At 39.4% G+C, this 21653-nt stretch overlaps 1 protein-coding gene across 1 annotated transcript in view; it reads left to right on the top strand.

Moving 5' to 3' along the window:
• Positions 1 to 1309: 1309 nt before the first annotated feature.
• CNBD1 (cyclic nucleotide binding domain containing 1) overlaps positions 1310 to 21653 on the top strand; it is a 363708-nt gene continuing 343364 nt past the window's right edge. Inside the window, exon 1 of the mRNA XM_040992868.1 lies at positions 1310 to 1474. Within this exon, the coding sequence (XP_040848802.1) occupies positions 1387 to 1474 (88 nt within the window). The 5' untranslated portion in view covers positions 1310 to 1386. The remainder of the gene's footprint in view (positions 1475 to 21653) is intronic.

Genomic DNA, 21653 nt, shown 5'->3' with positions numbered 1-21653 from the left:
AATAAAGCTTATCTCTTTAAAGAACATAAAACCTATTCTTCATAGTAGTTTATAATAAGCAAAGCAAGGCATTTGTTAAAGGCAGAAGAATAATGACAGTATTGGTGCACTGTTTTCATTTTGTTTTAGCAGACTTGAAGTAACTTGAAATAAACAAACTTAATTTCATTTCCATTTATTTTCATTTGTTTATAAATAAACTAGTAAATAAGTAAATATTGTACTTGATTTATCAGTAAAAGAATATATGCAGATTATATAAGCTTTGATTAATTTAGATATTATTTTAAACTATACCTTTATAGATATGTGCACATAGAATTTATGCATTATTCTTTCAAAGGACTGATTGGCAATTGGTAAATGTAACTATACACAATAATTTTTATATCTGATAACTTTTTATTTATATAGAATTGAACTTAGGACTTTGAAGTGGGAGGCAGGGTATACTCCTGCCCTAACAATTTATGAAAAACTGTATATAATGTATTCATTTTAATTAAAACAATGTTTAATTCTAAATGCTAATATTATATAGAACATTAATATGATAAGTTTTATTATTATTACTGTTTCTTGGCACACAAAGTAAATCCCTAAATTATGTCAAGAACAGTGAACTTCTGTGAATATTATTACTGACTCTGTGGCCGGAATGGACAGAACTCATGTCAATGTTTTAAAAAGAGATCAATTTGAATTTTCCCAGGGCTGCTTCATTATTAAAAACAGCATTAATATTACTAATAAAAATGTTGATTGAATGATTATAGTACCTAGGCACTATGCAAGGATCATGATTTACATTATCTTCCTTAATTTTCAAAAGGTGTATGTGAGGCGTTGCTATTGCACCAGTTGTACACAGAAGAGTATGGACACCAAGACAGATATTATGTGACTTACCCAAGATAATTTTGTAAGTTAAGTGGCTAAGAGGTGATCACATTGTGAGGAATGTCTAGGTGTTGACTATCAACTTAATATTCCTACTTAATGGAAGACAAATCATGTAATAGTGCTAGTGTTGTTGGATTTAAAAAATGATTATGAATACGTTGTAAAAGACATTTGGAGAGAGGTGAGTGCCATGACTCTGTTTTATCTGCCTTGTGGGTTACAATATCCTTCTTTATTCCGACTATTTCCTACAATTCACACCACATCCCATCTTAAGTTACACTGGACTAGGATAAATTTTTGGTCTGTGTCTAGCTCATGGAAATGCTGCATCAACATGGTATCAGAATTCTGAGGAAGGCCATTCCGTGGGCATTGACCTATCAGAAAGAACCCTGAGGGTTCTGCTTTATGATGCTTCAAGAAGTAGAGGGATCATTTCCCGCTGAGCAGCCTCTGATCAGCCTCCTTTAAACCATCAAGATGCCGATGTCTACTCTTCCGGCATCTATTTTGTCTCACATGATAGCTATTAACAATGTACCTCCTCCACCGCTTCGCAGTATACCAAGTAAGTAGGCCCTGCTAGGATTCATTCTTCGATTGTTCTTTTCAGGGATGAGAGGTGCTTGAAGCTGGTTGGGTCATTGAGACAGGAACTTTAATGAGGATATAGTAGCGAGGGAAGACTAGACATGTAAATCCTAGGTTGCCAATTTGAAGCTATTTCAGTTCTCTAGACCTCAAAGATTTCTTTGTAAAATGAGTTTTTAGGAACTCTTAGAGATTCAAAAAGTTTGTAAACAATTATTACTATTTATTTCTTTTACTCATTTGAATGTCAGAGGAACAAAACGGGAAAGAAAGAGGGGCAGAGATCATCCATATTAAGATTCATCCTCTGGGCCAGGCCAGAGTCAGGAATCAATCATGTAATTTTAGTTTTCCATGTGGGTGACTGGGCTGTGAATACTTGAGTTCACCTATAGACTCCTGTATATGATTAGCAAGAATCTGGAATCTGAAATAGAGGTGGGACTCAAACCTGGATATTATCCTATGGGATGTGGATTTTCTGATTGAAATCTTTACCACTATGCGAAATATCCATCCCAAAGTATATTGACTTATATCCAATTTCGAGTAATTTCTTATTTTATGTAAACAGGCTTAATTAAAGCTATTTCTTTGATTATTATAGCCATAAATATACAGATCTATTCTTAATGATTAATGATATGTAATGGTCACAATGTTAGAGAAGATTTAAAAATTTAGATTTTACAGGTAATATTTATGACTATTTTAAACTTCAATGAAGCGATTCTATTATTTTATTGAGTTGATCTTGGTATAATTTGAGGGGGCTAACCTGTACATTCTTTTAGCTTATAGGGAGCATTATATTTTCAGATTGCTTTTTCAAAGTTGATGATTATAGTTTTTGAGGAAAATGATACCTTAGCAGAAGTTGACAGCCTTTGAACGGGAAAAGTTGTGCTTTGAATCACATTAGACAAAGTTACTATGTTAAAATAAATTAATTCTTATATATGTTACTTTTATGCTGTTACTATTTAAAAAGTATCTTATAAGTGATCAAAATTTTATATTTCTATTTAATGGATATATGTATTAAATGCACTTTTGCCAAAACTCAGGGTCTACTGTCAGATTTTATTTATGAAAAAGAAAAAAGTGACTCAGGATGACATTTTTCTTTAGCTGCTCAGGAAGCTCAGTAACTGGAAGCTAAAAGATCAAATTAATTTAGAATCAATGGGATGAGCTATGTGCTGCCCTCTGTAGTGTCTCCCCGGGACACTTAACTTCTGTGAAGTGATTAAAAGATAAAAAAAAATCAGCAGCAATTTAGATCTCAGAACTGAATAGAGCATAATGGAAAGCAGTAGAGCTCCCAGTTTTCTCTTTAGAGGCTCCTGCTTGATGTTCTATGTGACTTCTCTTTGGAGACGTGTGCTGCTTGCTTAATAATTATGTCTTTGTGCTAACTCCAGCAAGTTAACTATTTTTCCCAGCGCTGATGAAACAATGGCCTCCAGAAGGCCAATGGGGGTAGATCTTTCAATCTGCCAAGTCATTGAGCTTGAATTGTAAAGGAGGTATTAAAGAATGGGGGTGATTCAAATGCAAAAGTGTTTTTAAAACATTCAGCCACTATATATATTCCTGTTTGCTTTGATTTTGACTGGTTAGATTTAGTGGTTATATAGGTATTTACATATGAATGATACTCTGTGGTTATTTTCTATAGGCAGTGTGTAAATATTTTTCATGTTTTTTACTTGACACAAATAATAAAAGCTGTTCATGGGATAGAATATGAGAATTTAATACAAGTGTATAATGTAAAATGATCAAATTAGGGTATTATTTAGCATTTTCTTTTTCTTAACATTAATAATTTCTTTGTTAGGAACATTTAAATTCCTCTCTTCTAGTTGTTTCTTTGGGTTTTAGTGGGGACTTATGAGGTTGGCCCCAGTCAGAATAATGGTTCCTGGTAATGCCCACATCTTAATCCCTGGAAACCATGGGTGTGCTAAGCTCTCTGGTCAGAATTAAGGCAATTTAATCAGCTTATCTTGTTCCTGGGTTATCCCAGACCAGCTGTAATCTTGAATGTCCTTATTAGTGAAAGCAGGAAGCAGGAACATGAGAGTCAGTGAGGAAATGTGGGGAAGGCTATTCTGGCCATTTGCTAGCTTTGATGATAGAAAGGCCATGTAAAGGTCAGAGCCTTGAGCAGGCTGAAAACAACAGCAAAAAAACCCAAAAACCAAAACCAAACCAAACCAAACAAACAAACAAATTAAAAAAAAAAACCAAAACAGGCCCTTCTGAAGAAATGCAGTTCTGTTGAAAACTAGATTTTAGCCCACTTAAACACTTTTCAAAATTCTGATTTTTCAGAACTGTGAAATAATACTAGAAGACTTTAAAGTCTTCATGGAAAAAAAGTTTATTTTGATATAAAGCTAAACAAGATTTGTCAGAGATCTTCTGTCACGTTAGTCACCAGAGAGCTCCAAGAGAGAAAGACTCATTGGTCTAAGAAGAGCCTTTTTGGAAAAAAATAAATAAATAAATAAACTTAACAATCAGAGGAGAGGAATACAAATTCAAAGTGGCAAATTTCATTGAAAATTTGACCAGAATTACCTGGTCTGCTTTCTCAAAACAAAAGCTCTCAGAAGAGTATAATTATGTTGCCAAAATCCAACCAAATTGGTTGGAGCCATTGCTATAGAACCTGCCATTCAAGTTACAGAAAGTCAATCACCAGTCAGTGTCTGGGGAGAAAGTAGGTGTTTATTTCAAAGCACATAGCAAGCAGCCAGGCAGCTATTGTTCAATTCCAGGGCTCCCTGAAGAGTTAAGGGGTGAAGGTTGCTGTAGGTTGAAATTTGGGTAAGAGTTGTGTGATTAGCATATGTCTAAGTTCATGATTGGTCGATGGAGCTCATGACTTTGTTTTGATTGCCATGCTCATCAGAAAATTTATGATGGCCAGGTAGATTTCAGTTTATCTGAAGGTTACATGAAGGTCACAGTTACACGCTCCCAGCCTAGAATTACCATTTTCCTCAGACCTAGAACTGCCTGACACAAACTCCAAGACAACCTGGCCATCAAGCTTGTTATTTATTGGAGAAGCAGATTTACTTGAGTCAGGTGATCTGTGTTTTATAAGGCTTGTTGGGACACTCCCTTAAGTCAGTGAATTCCTTTTGATAAAGGCATATAAGAAAACCTTCAACTAACAAGAGGCTGGGTCCTGCTTTTATGTTATGGGGTTTTGAATTCAGTTCACCCTATTTTTTTGTTACTACCCAATCCTGAGAGAACAGAGAAGACAGATTGCTTCACACTGTTTATAGGGTGAAGTGACGATATTTTCAAGATCAGAGAACAAAACTTAGCTGTGGCGATCCTCCAGGTTATCATAGTGTTTAACCCAGCCAGTTTCTGCAAAGCTTTATCTTGTTGATGTACCATAATTCTATAGCAGCAATAAAGGCAACTTTATTCTAGCATTTCTGTACCTTGGCATTATCGTGTATAAGGTTCCATGCATAGTTTTCCTATATGAGTTTTCTGTAAGTATATAAAGACTTACCCACACATTTGAATTGCTTGAAGCTTTTGGGATTATAGTGATTTGATACAGAAGTAGTTGAAAAGGAACATAAGTTTTCTCCTTGAAAGATTTATTTATTTAGTTATTATTGGAAAGATTTTACAGAAAGAGAAAGGGAGACAGATAGGGGTTTTTGATCTCTGGTTCACTTCCCAGATAGCCACAACAGCTGGAGGTGAGCCGATCTGAGGCCAGGAACCAGGAGCTGGAAACTTCTTCCAGGTCTCCAATGTGGGTGCAAGGGCCCTAGGACATGTGTCATCCTCTGCTATTTTCCCAGGGTATTATCAGAGAGCTGGACCAGAAGTGGAATAACAGAGTCAGAAAGCTGCACGCACATGGGAGAACCAGACAAAGGTCCTGGTTCCTGGCTTCAGATCTGCCCGGCTGCAGCCTTTGTAGCCATCTGGGGAGTGATTCCAGTACTGCAGGTGGGGGATTGACCTGATATTCCACCATATTGGCCCTCTAGGGTTAATTTTATGCCTCAGAATGAAGAGACATAGAAATGATACAGTTGTAAAATAATAGAGGATCCTCATATTATTATTCATGCAAGTAAACATGCTGTACACATGGAAGCAACAACAATAAACGCATTGGCTCATCATTTTCTCCTACCTAGTCCTCTGAAACCTTTTGCCTATTTTACCAGTTTAATGATGTATAACATTAATTGTATTTTGTCATTTTGGCTACTTACACATTTTTGATGTAATGGAAATCACAGGTCACACATATTTTACATTTATTTACTTTTATTTGAGAAGTAGATTTACAGAAAGTGAGACCAACACAGGAGAGAGAGATCCTCTATCTACTGGTTCATTCCACAAATGTCCACATAGGAACAAGCTGAACTTAGGAACAAACTTCCACATAGGAACTTAGGAACACAAACTTCCACATAGGAACAAGCCAGAAGCTTCTAGGTCACCCACATGGCTGCAGGAATCCAAAGCCTTTTTTATTGCTTTTCTATTCACAAGCAGGTAGCTGGAACATAAGTGAAGCAGCTGGGACTAGAACCAGAGACCATATTGGGATGCCAGTGATGTTAGGTGGCAGATTAGTCCTTCGAGCCACTACAGAAGTCCTACATTTCAAACGTCTTAAAAGACCATTTTACTGTTATCTTTTTTTTTTAGGGCTCATCCATTTTTTTGATTCCTTTTTTTATATTATTATTATTTTATGGTGCAGTTTCTTAGGCCGTGGGATTTTCCTTATCCCATCCTCAAGTTCCCTGCCCACCACCACTGAGTTCCCCTGTATTATTGCTATAGTATAGTTATTCATAAAAAGTCATATATCCATCAATATGTGTACGGATAACGGCAAAGAGTCCAGTATCCTATTGTCAAGATATATTTAACAGTTTCATTAGAAATCCATGTTTTAACTTGAAGTAGAGATGCATACTGCATTGTATCTCACTGAAGAAAATCAAGAACCTTCTTGAAGAAAATGTTTCTGTATGATCTATGAGTCTTTGAAGAATTTAACGAGAAAGTGTTTTGAAGAGATGAGACTAAATTAAAAAAATCAAAATCCATGAGATATAGTTTCCACTGATCTTTATTGGTGAGATATGTGTTCTGTAGGCAACAAAGAGATGAGTTTAGTTTTTATTAATCCAAGCTACTTATCTATGATGTTTGATTGATGAGTTTAAGCTGTTAACATTCAAAGTTTATATCAATGGGTGGTAATTTGGTCCTGTAATTTTAACAATGAGTTGTTAATTGATTTAGCCTTTTGTTGTTTTATTGGGATGTTGTTCGTATTTGCCTTGTTTTTGGTGGGTGCTATTCCTCTTGTCTGTCAAGAGAACATCTTTAAGTATCATTTATAGGATAGGTTTGGAAGAGATGCATATTCTTTTAACTTTAGTGTGGAAGAAATTTATTTCATTTTCAAAGAAAAAGGAGAACTTTGCTGGATACATTATCCTGGGCTGATGATTTTTTGCTTCTAGACTCTGGAATATGTCACTGCATTCTCTTCTGACCTGTAGAGTTTCCTGTGAGAGGTCTCCTGTGAGTTTAATTGGCATTCCTTTATGTTAGTTGACTCTTTTCACATGCACATTTAAGGATCTTCTTATATTCGTCAGAAGGGAGTATGTTGTGTTAAAGATCACTTTTGGTCAACCTTGTTGGGGGGGTTCTGTGTCCCTCCTGGATGTTGTTTCTCAATTCTTTCTCCAGATTAAGGGAAAATTCCCTTATTATTTCATTGAATACACCTTTAATTCCAGCTTCGCTTTCAGCTCCTTTTGAGATACTGAAACACTTATATTTGGCCTTTTAATAGTGTCTTTCAATCCTTGAATACTTTTTTTAGCTTGACCCAGCTCTGCTTCCAGCTTTTTGTTTGTCTTCCCCCTGATGACAGGAAATATCTTCCAATTCTAAGATTCTTTTCTCTGCTTCATTCATTCTATTTTGGAAACTCTTTATTGTACTTTTAATTTGCTCCACTGTATTCTTTATTTCTGATATATCAGCTTTCATTAGATTCATTTCCTGTGTGACATATTCCTTAAATTCCTTGAACTGCTTTATGTGCTTTTCATTATTGGTAAGAAGCTTTATAACAAGTGTTTTGAATTATGTATCCCCCACTTTCTCAATGTCTTCCTCAGTTAACTCTCAGTCTGGGAAAAGCTTTTGCTCCTTTGCAGGGCAGTCTTCAGTAGCATTCATTGTGCCTTTGTCTTTTCTTTTGCTCTTGGTCATTGTACTTCTGGTTATCAGATTCTTCTCCTTGGGGCAGGTTTCTATGCTCTGTCACCCACAGCTCTACAATGTGATTTTGTTTATTGCAGTTGCTACATGACTCTGTTTGCAGTCTCTTGTGCCACTCGCTCAAATGAGTTCCAGGTTTGGGTTTTTATGTTAAATTTCCACCATGGTCTCTGTAGCCCCAGCTCCTGGCTCGCTGGTCTCTGCCTTCTGTGATACCATGCTGAGGCTGCATTATCATCTCTACAACCTTTCTTCCACTTCCTGTTAGACAATTCCCAGGATTAGGGAAATAACAGGTGTCCCATATAGGTAGGTTGTTGGTTGTGCTGATTTTGCTGGAACCTGTTGATCGTTAGATCTGAGGGCCAACTGGACGTATTTTGACCCATACAATGCTAAAGTTAGTATTATTTTCTTTGTGGGACCAGTGCAATACACAGAGCCTTTGCCACACTGTTCAAGTGCTGCCTGATGTGCCACTACTAGAATTTTTGATCTGCTGGTCATCAGATCTGAGGAATACCCAGACCTATCTTGGGTGGAACCTGTTGGATGCCATGTTGTTGTAGTTCATTGAGCTAGAAATGAATTCAGTCCCAATTCAGTGCATGCACAGTATTGTCCCATAGCCTTTGCCTCCCCATACAAAACGGTGCCTGATTTGGCTATAGGGGGCAACTGGGTGGTAAAATCTACCTTGTTCCCTCTACTGTCCATCTGAGACCTGCCTCTCTGCCTCTGTTTCTAGTCAAATCAAGCAGTCCAACAGGGTGGGCAGTTCTTTGTCTCGGTTCAACTCTTGAGCTCTTGGTGTATGCCCCTTCCCACCTTGTTGCTAGTAGAGTTCTGGCTGCTGGTACAGTTCGGAGTACTGTTTGCTGAATGCCGCTGGGGTATCACAGCATTGTGTCCGCTGCTTTCCTGTGTGTCACTCTCCATGTACCCTCCTGGTGTTGTTCTGTCCTCTCCTATTTCCTGGAATGCGCCCTCTCTGTTTCACACTGGCTAATGTTGCTCTGTCTGTTTAAACATGTTTTTATACTATTCTGCCATCTTGATTCCCCCTACTATTGTCTTTAAGCTTCTTGAGCCCATTGGTTATATTTTTTGTTTTAAACTTTCAAATATTATCATCTATAGTCTCTTTGGTTTGGATCTCAGATGTGTTCACAGCTTTCTATTACAGGGAAAGGAATTTATTCACAAGTGTCATTTCAGTTAGAAAAGGCACAGTGATTTCGTGACCAGAGTGAAATAACATCTAAGTACGTCAACAATTGATAGCTTGATTGATTTGAATTCTTCAAGAGACAGAAAAAATAAAAGGATCTTAAAAAATAAAAGTGTTAATGAAAGACCTGAAGCTGGAGGTGTGTATGTATGTGGGGATGTATGGTGCAACTTAAGCTCATGCACTGCACTTCTACTTTCTTCATCCTTATCAGGTTTAACCTTCTGGAAGTGGATGAATTTAAAAATGTGCTTTATATCTTGACTGCTGATGGCCTGGAAGGAGCAAAAAGTTTTTTTTTTTCCCCAGTAATAAAAGTGTTTTAAGTTCACTAGAAATTTGTAGCTACCTTTTCGTTACTCTACCATATGAGAATGTAGAAGGAATAAAAGCATTCAGCAGAAGGCTGGAGATACTTCAAGGAGTTTTGAAATAAGATAGTACTCTTAAGTGAATATTCTTCTTTGCTTCTACCCCCATTTTATGGTGTACATTTACTAAAAGCTTGAAAGATTGTTCTGTAATGCATGAGACTTCAAGGGTATTTTCTGTAATTTGAAAGCTTTTTAGTAGCTATAGATTAAAGAATATGTATTTTTAAAATATGTAGTTATTTGGAAGAGTGAATATTGCAGCATTTTGAAGTTTCAACCATCAAAACCCTAGAGGTACAGATAATAAAAAGTAGGCTAGTAGGAAAAAAAATATGGATGCAGAATGTATAACACTTAAAAAGCAAATTTATTAAAACTAAAGAAATAAAATCGAAATTTCAAGAAAGTATAGGAAAGAGGTTTGAACATTTGTATGGCTTTGTATAAATAATAATGGTTGCTATGAAAATGTCATAAATATTTAGGAAAAGAACTATATTTTGGTGAAGATAAGAAGTATTCAGTTCATTTCAATAAGTAAGTAGCATGGCATTTTAATTGTGCTGAATTTAAGGATAAATTTAGAGAAAATGAATGTATTTATGATTTAATCTCCCTAGTCAGGAACTAATATTTACAATAGCCAATGTTTCTACTTTAATACAAGAATCCTTTTCTGCCATTAAAGAATTGTCCTTGGATAATTTCTCTTTTAATTTCCATTTTTAGTGATATATATAAAGTACATTTTCTATCTACAGAATTTATTATTTGAAAACATACCAGATTTTTAAGAGTGTTTGAGGCAAATACTTTTTAACATTTATATATTTATTTATTAGTTTTTTTAATAATCTTACTTAGATGATTAGGGTACAAAGGGTCAAGGGCTACAGGATTGTAAGGGGTAATACCATTGTTTCCAGACTAATATCATCATTTTTTCCCTGTATCTGGGGTCAGTGGAGAAACAAAGTGAAAAGTCCCACCCAGCCTCCCATCCATCCCAGGTCCCCGATGTGAGGCACTCTCCAAGGGTCTTGCTCAAGCAGTTTTAATAGTTCCACAGCTCTGAATTGTGCCAATCTTGCTGTTCCAATCGCGATGAAACCTATTTAGAATCCACTGGCTGACATAGTCTCTTCATTGTTGGGGTTCTGAGGTCAGCAGTTCAGTTGGAAGGATCTCCAAAGAAACTTCATCTGAGATGATCCCAAACCTGATTCTTGTATGAGTTTGCCAGAACAGGGTCTGGCAGCGTCTGTCGCTCCAGTCAGCTTATGCACATGCTGGTCATTGCAATTGCTGGGTCAGTTCTGTTTCCAGCCAACACTAAGCACTGAAATGGACTGAAGGCCAGCAATGAGGGCTGGCCCATGGAACCACCAGTGTGCACAAGACCTGGCATAGGGAGAGGTTCTGAAGGAGGAGCTTGGGAAACTCCTCTGTCAGAACACAGTCCCTACAGGCGAGCACAAGAACCATGATAAGGAGCAACCTAGACCAGGCCAGAGGAAGATATCCACCATCATACATATGGCATAGGTTGTGGGGCAGACCAGGCTGAACCCGTTCACATCAACCGCTGACAAATCAGAGTGCCAGCAGAGTGTGTGGGTCAGGCCAGCTTAGGTCGCAACCCATACCAGTGCACATTAAGGAATGCCAAGGTGAGGTGAGCCGTACCAGATGTGGTTGCAGTGCCCAAACAGCATACGTGAGAACAGGGGGGAGAAGTCAAAGCCGGCAGGGGAATGTGGGCTCCCCAGCTGGATAACCACTCCCACTGGAGAGCATGAGTTGGGATGGGGTCAGACCAGACCAATCAGGACTACAACACCTGTGGGTCTCATGTGGGCTAGATTAGGGAAGGGCCTAATCTAGATTGGGCTGAGTGTTCCGACTGGTGCAAGCAAAAGTGAGAGTGGGTGAGGGTTGGTTTGGCTTTGCTGCAGATTCAGATGGCAGAGGCTGGCACTGTGGCTAACTCTGTTAGATTAAATGTCATAACCATCTAGAGAGTGCATAATCTAGAAATTGGAGTGGCCTAGGAGGGAGATAGTGGGCACCTCCCTCATGGGTTACCACTCCCACTGGAGAGCACAAAACCTAGGACAGGGGCAGAGGTGGCTAGACAGAAACACACCTGCCAGTATGTGTGTGGGCTGGATAGTAGGTTGGTTGGGTTGAACTAGGCTTCAATGCCCATTGACATGTATGAGAGCTAAATGGGATGTGGGACAGACTGAACAAGTCTGCGGCACATACTGGCATGCGTGAGAACCAGGGTAGGGAGTAGGCCTGGTGGGGTTATGGGGAGTCACCCCACCTAGGCTACAGCCCCCACGGTTTCCGTGAGGACCAATACGAAGTGAGTAGGATTGATTTGGACTACAACATTTATTTGTTTTTATTGGAATGTCAGATATACAGAGAGGAAGAGAGACAGGGAGGAAGATCTTCCAATGATTCACTCCTCAAGCGGCTGCAATGGCCAGAACTCTATTGACCCAAAGCCAAGAGCCTGGAGCTTCCTCTTGGTCTTTCATGTGGGTGCAGGTTCCCAAGGCTTTAGGCCATCCTCAACTGCTTTACCAGGCCACAAGCACAAAGGCTACTCTGCACTGGGCCTGCCTTTGGCAGATTTAACATCTCTTTTTTAGCCCATCTACAGCTGGCATAGATGCCTACCCTCTTTTAATACCTAATGTTATTAGGATGCAAACTATCAAATATATAGTTATTATTTTATTAATATGGATTTATTTACTTGCAAGACAGTATTATTGTCTGCTGGTTCATTTTCCAAATGGATGTCAGAACCATGGCTGGATCAGGTCTGAGTCAGGAGCTAGAAACTCTAGGTTTCCCTCATGGGTGGCAAGGATCCAAGTATTTTGACCAATATTAGCTGCTTTTCCAGATTTATTTGCAGGAAGTCAAGTGGTTGGGACTCCAACCAGTGGTTACATGGGATGCTGGGATCACAGGCAGTGGGTTAGCTTGCTGCACCACAGTGTTGGCACTTTCGTAATCACAACCACTCAATTGAATTTTGTGTGTAATTGTAAAAGTTCAGTAATAGTCTGTGATTTAATAAATTATTTGTATCTCAGGCCTAGCACAGTGGCCTAGTGGCTAAAGTTCTCGCCTTGAATGCACCGGGATCCCATGTGGGTACTGCTTCTAATCCTCGTGGTCCTGTCTCCCATTCAGCTCCCTGCTTGTGGCCTGGAAACGCAGTCCAGGATGGCCCAAAACCTTGGGACACTGCACCCATATGGGGGACCTGGAAGAGGCTCCTGGCTCCTGGCTTCAGATAGGCGCAGCTCCAGCTGTTGTGGCCACTTAGGGAATAAATTGGCGGTAGGAAGATCTTCATCTCTGTCTCTCCTCCTTTCTGTATATCTGACTTTCTAACAAAAATAAATCATAATAATTATTTACATCTTGACAATAAGATGCTGAATATTGTCTATACTTACAATGTCACCATACATTATGGATTTGTTACTCTTTCTAAAGGACTATACTGTTGCAGTAATATAGGGGGAAGCAGTGGTAGGGAGAGGGAATGGGGTAGAGTGATGGGGAAAGTATCAATGGCACTGTATCATACAAAATAAAAATTGAATATGTATATATTTTCTCTTATATATATTCTCTCTCTTTCTCTGCCTTTCAAATATATATATAAAATATATAATATATTATATATCATATTTTATAAATACAAATATAATCTATATTTTTGTAATATATGATATATATAAATATACAAATATAAATAAATAAATATATATATATGTAAAAGGCAGAGAAAGAGAGAGAGAGTTATTCCATCTGCTGGCTCACTCCTCAAATTGCCACAGTGACCAAGGGTAGATCAGGCAAAAGTCATGAGTCAGGAGCCACTGCTGGGTCTCCCATGTATGTGCAGGGGTCGTAACACGAAGGTTATCTTCTGCTGCCTTTTTAGCCACATTAACAGGTAGCTACATATGAAGTAGAGCAGTTGGGTCTCAAACTAGCACTCATATGGAATGCTGGTGTGGCAGGCAACAGCCTTACACACTGTAACACAATGCAGCACCCAATGCATATTATCTTGCATGTCTTTTATAGCTCATTGATATTTCTGTGATTGGCCAATGCTTTTTTGGTTTGTAGCTATGAAACATGTTTACTTTCAGCTTTGCTGAATATCAAGGGTTTTTCTTGCCCTCTTTTACCTTTTGTTATTTAACCAGCCTTTTTTCTTTTTCTTTTTTTTTTTTTTGTGACTAGGCTTTTAATGAAAAAATGATATTGACAATTTTAATCTTATGTAGGAATGAGATTAAATAATAAAGTTTGATAATTTTAAGAGGCAGGATATTTCAAAGTATAACATATATTTCTTTAACAATTTCATCTTTACTAGTATAATTTTTTAAATTTACAACTTGCTTTTTGATCAGTTTAATTAATCATTATTTGACAAATCAAAACATTTCCCATTTTTTATTCATTATAGTTAAGATAGCATTGGTATATATGAATATTATAGTAATTTCTAATCTTTACTAAGTAAGTAGGCCTTGTTCTCAGAGGGTTATAATAAATAAAAAAAGCCACACAGGTACAAGTGAAATAGTTATGAAGAAAGATGATTCTTGCTTTAGCGCAGTTATTTTTTATGATGCCATAAGAATGCAATGGAAAATCCAATAACCCTTTTAAAGGAAAGTGGGGTTTTAAACAGTGACCCAGACAGGTAAATTTCTAGATGAATCTAAAAGCATTGATGAATTTTTTATGATGACAAACTGGTGAAAAAAATGTAACACTGAAAATGCAAAGTGTGTTTATGTAGGAGCCAGAATATGTGTTTTTGGAACCAAAAAATATAAGGTTGGGAAAGAGATGGCGATATCCAATGAGGCTGTAGAAGTTAATATGGCTATAAACATAAAAGACATGATATTCATACTTAGGATTTACGTTTTAACTGTAAAGGATGAGAAAAAAATTAAAGTTAAAAAGGCATGTATCACACTGGAATTTTAAACCTTTTTTAGGATAGTCTCACAATGAGGATAGATTGTAGAGGAAGACATTGGAGCCCCAGAGACCAGTTAGGCTGTTGGAATAGTACAGGTGAGTCTCAGTGATGATGCCAAAGGGATATGCATGGTGATCCTTCACAGGTGCACACTGCATGGCCCTAGTCAATAAACCCTGATTATCCTGGGAATTGCCAAGCACATGTGTAGAACACGCTTAGGGTGCTTTTTCAAAGAAGTAGCATTGCTGGTTTTCGTAACACATTTGTACGCAAACACCTCAGGGCACACTAAGACTCCAAGATTGACGACAGAATTATTTCTCATCTGAAATAGAGAAATAAAAGGCTCAGGGTTTTGTGGGGAAAAATAGTGGGAGGAATTTTAAAAGATTGATTAATGTACTTCTATTTATTTTAGACAGAGAGTCAGAAATGCAGCTTTGCTGCCCAAACCTCTCCTTAAGGCTCCTGCTAATCCTGCTGGTCCATGATAATGGTAGATTTCTCCATCTGTTAATGAATTCTTCAATTTAAAATTTTTTTTTTATTTTCATCGTAAATGTCTTTCACATCTTTGGTTATGTTAATTTCAATTTATTTAAATATCCTCACTATTTTAAAAGGGATTGCACTTAACATTTTTATACTTATACCATCAAGTTGTGTTCATTAATTTTTCTTTTTTATGATTTTTAATAATGAATTCATTTTATTTTTAATTATGTTTACATAGTTGAGAGGGATGTATGCCCATGTTGACCACCAATTAGGTTGGGAAGGGTCGAGGAATGGGGGAAAGTAGATGAAACAACTACCTCCAATCTCCTTTTTTCTTCTCGTATCTGGGTAAAGTGGAGAGAGAAATGGATAGGGCCACTCCAACAGCCCAACTGCATCAGTACCCGGGAATGGGATACAACCACCCAATGTCATCTTTGGGTCCCTGATGTGGAACATGTTCTGAGGATTTTGATTAAGTGGTTTTGATAGTTTTGAGATGCAGTTTGATTTCATTGCTCCAAGGTTGAGGAAATTATTTTAAGGTCCATTGGCTGACATAGTCCACTTTAAAGTCTTGATTCACCTAGATACTTTTTCCAGGAGAGCTGCCCAATCTGTTCTGCTCTCTATGGTACTAGATGTCCTCTGCAAGCCTTCATGAACTGGTTGTGATGAGCATCTGGGAATGACATCCACTACACAATCGTCAGCAATGGTGGAGACCCTGTTCTGTCACATGCATTCCATGGTCATACCACAGAGCCTGTTATTTTCACTGTGGTTGGAGTTCCGAGTCAAGTGATCCAGTTGAGTGGGGAGATTCCTCCAAAGAAACCTTTCCAGAGGTAACCCCAATCTAACTCTTGTTTGTGTCAGACAGAGTGGAGTAGAGCTCAGTCTATCATACACATCACACATCTATCATATACACTTGTGGTTGCAATCAACTGGTTAGTTCTGTCCCCAGCCCCATCTCATACATAAACCAATGGATGCTGCAACACAGCCTAACCCTGCTCATCACCCACTCTACCCTCACATATACCAGCAGAAATAACTATCTCAGAACTGGCCCAGCCTTGGCTCCTGTGCATGCCAATGTGTGCAACAGACTGGTCCATTGCCACATCCCCTTCAGTTCTCATACGCATCTACGGGCGTTGGAGTCTAGCTTGACCCCACTATTCAGGTCATATTCATGCTGGTGACTGCCACTGCCTATCTAGTCTCGCCCTCCCACTGCCCTGGTTCTCATGCTTTTCAGTTGGAGTTGCAGCTTCTAAGACAGGTTCCCACAATTTTCCTATGGAGGCCACTCCCTGCTCTGGATCTTTAACTTTCCAGGTGGTTCTATAATTTTGCTCAGTTTTAGTATGAAGTGTTGGATTTTATCAAATACCTTCCCTATATCTATTGAAATGATCATACGGTTTTTATTCTTCAATTTGTTGATGTAGTGAATCATGTTTATTGATTTCTGTATGTTAAACCAACCTTGAATGCCTGGGCTAAATCCCACCTGGTCTGAGTGAATGATCTGCTTGATGTACTGTTGGATCCTGTCCTGGTATTTTGTTCAGGATTTTTGCATCTAGCCTCATTATGGATATCAGTTGATAGTTCTCTTTTTCTATTGCGTCTCCAGCTGGCTTTGGTATTAAGGTGATATTGGGTTCAGAATTTGGAAGAATTACCTTCCTTTTCATTGTTTTGAAAAGCTTGTGGAATATTGGTGTAAATTCTTAAAATGTTGGTAGAATTCATCAGTGAAGCCATCTGGTCCAAAATTTAGTTTTTGGGGGGAGGGATTTAATTTGGTATCCAATCTCTGTCCCTGTACGTCTGTTTAGATTATTACTTGGCTCATGATTTAATTTGGTTGGTTGTGTGTGTCCAAAAATCAATCCTTTTCTTCTAGTTCTTCTAATTTGTTGGCATATAGTTGCATGTAGTAGTTTCTGATTATACTATGTATGTCTGAGGTGTCTGTTGCTATATTGTCTTATCTTATTGATTATTTACTCTTGATCCTTCTTTTTTATTAGTTGGGCTAATGAGAAACCTATTTTGTTAATTTTCTGAAAGAACCAACTCTTTGAGTCATAGACCTAATGTATTATTATTTTGGTCTCCATTTGGTATATTTCCCCATTTATTTTGGTTATTTTTTTTTTTTTTTGATATTGTTGGGATTGCAATGCTGTTGTTTTTTCAACTACTTGAAACATGTCAGCAGTGATTCTGATTGGTTTTCCCCTGTTTGTGATCTTTTCTCTGCTTCGTACTTGTCTCAGGATTCTTTCTTTGTCTTTGTTGGAGTAGAACTTGAGCACCATGTGTCTGGGTGAAGATCTCTTTGGATTGTATCTGTTGGGAGTTCTCTGTCCGTCCTGTATGTGGGCTGGATTCATGTTCCAAGTGTTTGGGAAGTTTTCCTGTATAATTTTGTCGAGCACCATTTGCATTCCTGATTCTCTTGCTACTCCTTCGGGAAGGCCCATAATCCGAATATTTGATTTTCTAAGGTGATCTTTCATTTCTTGTATCATTTTATTAGCTGCTGAGGCTTGTCTCCAGCTGTTTAACTAGCTGCGTATCTTCATTATGTGTGTCTTCCGTTTCAGAGATCCTTTCCTCTGCCGTATTTATTCTGTTGGTCAAACTTTCAATTTTGGATTCCAGGTCAGCCATTTTGGTTTTGACTTCTTGTATTTTGGTGACTATGTGGTTCTAGAAGTCTTCCCACTTCTTCTCATCATCTCTGACAAATTTTAGCATTACTTTTTTAAATTCCTTGTCTGGTAAATCTTCCATGTCTTCATTTCACATCTCCGATATTGATAATGGCTTTTGACCCTTATTTGGTGGGGTGCTGGCTCTTTCATTTGGAGCATAACTTTTTCTGATAGTTCTTCCCATTGCATTGATGTATTTTTGGAGAGACCAAGGCCCCGTGTGTTGAGGGGTCTTCAAGCGCTTTCCTGTAGAGATTGTAGCGTGCAGTTGTGGAGTTGCGGGCCATGGTAATTTTCAAGGCACTTTTGGTGTGTCCTCGGTGCACGGGACTGTAGGGCACCACCTTGGGGGCCCTGTGGATTCCAGGCACACTCTGGGCACCTCCTCTGCAGGTGTGGCGCCCCCGGGCGTGAAGGGATGAAGGTGCTCTCTGGGTGCAACCCCTGCACACAAATCCAAAGGATGTGGAAGATTTTATGTGCTTTCTCGGTGCGTCCTCAGTGCCAGGGACGGCAGGTTTTTTCAGAGCCCACCAGGTGTGTCACCCACACACGGGACTGTGGGCGAGGGGTGATCCAGGCACTTTCTGGGCGTGGCTCCTGTGCAGTGGTTCCACCACGTGTGGCGTGGGGGTGTTCAGAGCCCTCCTGGTGTGACTCCCTGGCATAAGACTGCAGCAGAGGAGTGACCCAGGTGCACTATTAACGTGACTTCTGCGCGGCGGGTTCGCACAGTGCCAGTGCGGCGCGGGAGTTTTCAGTGCCCTCTTGGTGCGTTGCCCACGCTCAGAACTGCGGGGTGGGAGGTGAGGAGTGGGCAGGTCACTCTATGGGAGTGGTTCCTGCACGGTAGGGTCACACAGCACTGCATGGGGGTGTTCATAGCCCTCCTGGTGTGCCCCCTGTGCAACAAACTGCATGGCAAGGGGTTAGCCAGGTGCTCTTTGTAGGAGGCTTCTGCACGGCGGGACCGCACAGCCTGGTGTGGTGTTCAGAGCCTTCTCGGTGTGCCGCCCTCCCACAGGATATCAGGGTGTGTGGGGGTTTCCAAACACTTTGGTAGCTTCTGCACACTGAGATGCACTGGCCTGCACAGCGCGGGAATATTCGGGGCGCTTTCTTTGTTCCTCCTCAGCACACAGGACCACTGTGCACCTCCTCCAAGGCACAGATTCGGCAGTTACAAGGCACCTGCCCTGTGTCCTCAGAAGCTGGAACCTCTGCGGGAAGGTGTGGTGAGAGGAGCACCCAAGAGGCTCGGGCTTTGTGCCTGCCCCTGGAGGGTGGGCTCCAGAAGCTGTTAACCCTTCCCCGGCTCACCCGAACCTCAAGCTGTTGCAGTCTGCCTCTGCTGCTATTGAAGACCTTTGCCAGTGACGATCCCTCCAGGCTTCCTTGTCTCTGGGTCGGCTGCGTCTCCTGTAGGCTGCCCTTAAAGGTGACTCAGCAGGTCTGGAGTGGGACGCCGTCTCTCCTGCCTTTTGTTTTATTCTGTTCTCGTTGTTCTGAGTTGTGTGGATCTTTTTGGCTCCACACTGTCCAGAGAACTTCACGCACCTCTTCCTGCGGCTCTTTACTGTTCCTCTTTGCTGCTGCTGTAGCGTTCTATCCCTCTCTCACTGCGCTCTCCCTCACAGCCTTCCTCCTATGTCGACCATCTTCAAATCAGTCCCTATGGTTAGATTCTTAACCAATGTCACTCAAGATTATCTTCCAGTACAGTCAAAATCGTTTCATTGGATACACTGGGGATCTTGTACGGTGCCTGAATTTTCTAAGTAATATTTCCTATGTAAATGTCATTGACTATAGCCCTATGAGAAGTGCATAGAGTCATGATACTCGACAACTGTTTTGGGAGGCCCATAATGATTCCCTTCAAATTAGAATATATATCCCAGATTCTATCACCTGGTATGCAGCAGGCTGGTCTCCTCCAACTCCTGAATTTTCTCAGCATCCTAAACAAATTCTTCTGTAAAAGAATGGCACTCAAACCACTTGCAATTTGCCAAAGACAGGTTGCTATAACAAAGCAGTTTCTTTTCATTTACCATCAAGAAAAATTAGACAGTTCCTATAGAAGACTTGTGTTCATCTGCCTTTTGCTCTTCTAGTCGACACCACCGCATGGAATCTATTATCAGGTTTGGATTCCTGTGCTAAGTGTTCCTTCTATACTTGCTTAAATTCTAATATTAACATTAATTTTCCACCCTTTCTATATATGTTTTAAGAGCATATGTAGGTATTTGGCTGCCAGTCTGATTATCCAAGCCTTGGGCAGAAAACTCAAATACCATCCTCCTTTGTATGAATCTTCATGAAGTAAAGAAAGATTTAAGAGATTTATAGGACTATTACTGCTGTCCTTGGCATCACTGGCATTACTACAACTGCCACAGTTGCAGGGACTGCATTACAGTGGTTGGCACAAACAGCTCATTTCATCCAGCAGTGGCATCAACATTCAGAAACTTTTGAAAATCATGAAAAATTCATGGACAATTGTATGCAGAATTCATCAATTTGGAATCAGCTGTGGTGCTCTTAGGAGATCAACTACAATCTGTTAATCAACAACTTTCATTAACGTGCAACCAAAATTATACCTCCTTTTGTGTTTACCATATTGCTTGGAATCAATCTTTGTTCCCTTGGGGTAATGTAAAACATCATTTGTTGTGCCATGGAAATGTTTCTGTTCAATTGTTTGAATTAGAATGAGAAATTAGATCTGCATTTTCAGAAAAGTTATGTGAAGTTTCAGAGTTAAATCTTTTACCTAATTTTTACTGAACATATGTCCTCTGTTAGTTTTTATCATAGGTACTTTATGAGAAAGTAGAAATTATTATTTTGATTATACTATGATAATGCCTTTTTGCATTATGCCTCTGTTTAGTACAAAAGCGGATCCAAGAATACCAAACGATAATGCAATGCTGCCATAGTGTCAATATGCTCATGTCTCAAATTTCTCAAAAAAGGGGGGAAATCAAAGGGTTAATTGTAAAGGTGACTGTGCTTGTGGAAATCTGGAATGTCCTGCATCCTGTTACCAGTAAAAGCTCCTGCTTCCTGAAACACCAGGAGGCAGACAGGAGATGGGAAGGATCTTTAAGTTTTAGGATTCAGGGGTAAGACAACTGTTTGAGGCATGCTATTTTACTACTATCTGCATTGAAGTGATAGGATCAAAATCGCAAGTCTATGCATTGCACATTTTAAAAATGATTTATTTATTTTTATTGCAAAGTCAGATGTACAGAGAGGAGGAGAGACAGAGAGGAAGATCTTCCATCCCCTAACTCACTCCCCAAGTGGCTGCAATGGCTAAAGCTGAGCCGATCCGAAGCCAGGAGCCTGGGGCTTCTTCTGGGTCTCCTATGCAGGTGCAGCGTTCCAAGGCTTTAGGCCATCCTTGACTGCTTTCAAGAGGCCACAAGCAAGGGCTGGATGGGAAGTGGGGTTGCTGGGATATGGAGCGGTGCTCCTATGGGATCCTGGCGCAAGCAAGCAGAGGACTTTAGCTGCAGGGTCACTGTGCTAAGCCCTGCATTGTGAATTTCTGTTGGCCGCTTTCTGCTTTGCATCAAGAAAAAGCCCCCTATTCATGCATTTGCTCACTGTCACATAGCTTTTGATTTTCCAGTAGATACTTGCTATAAAGATCCTACTCTTATTTTGTCAATGTGCTTCTTGTTCATGGCAAAAGGTGGTCGCCTAGCGGGATGTAAAATGAAAATCATTTCTCTTGCCTTGGAGTCTCGTAGGATTTTCTTGAATTCTTACATTTATGCAGTCTCTTTTTTTTTTTTTGACATTGTACTTTGGTGACTTTTTCTTCTAGGCTTTTTTTTTTACTACGAAAATATTATATTTCATTTTCAAACACAAATGAAAACTTTGCTGCATATATTATTTTGGGTTGATTTTCTGTTTCCGGA

The sequence above is a fragment of the Ochotona curzoniae genome, unplaced genomic scaffold, assembly GCF_017591425.1.
Source record: "Ochotona curzoniae isolate NIBS_2020 unplaced genomic scaffold, NIBS_Ocur_1.0 contig_1071, whole genome shotgun sequence".
Classification (NCBI taxonomy): domain Eukaryota; kingdom Metazoa; phylum Chordata; class Mammalia; order Lagomorpha; family Ochotonidae; genus Ochotona; species Ochotona curzoniae.
The sequence above is the reverse complement of the archived record's forward strand: the minus strand, read 5'-3'. Positions and strand labels throughout refer to the sequence as shown.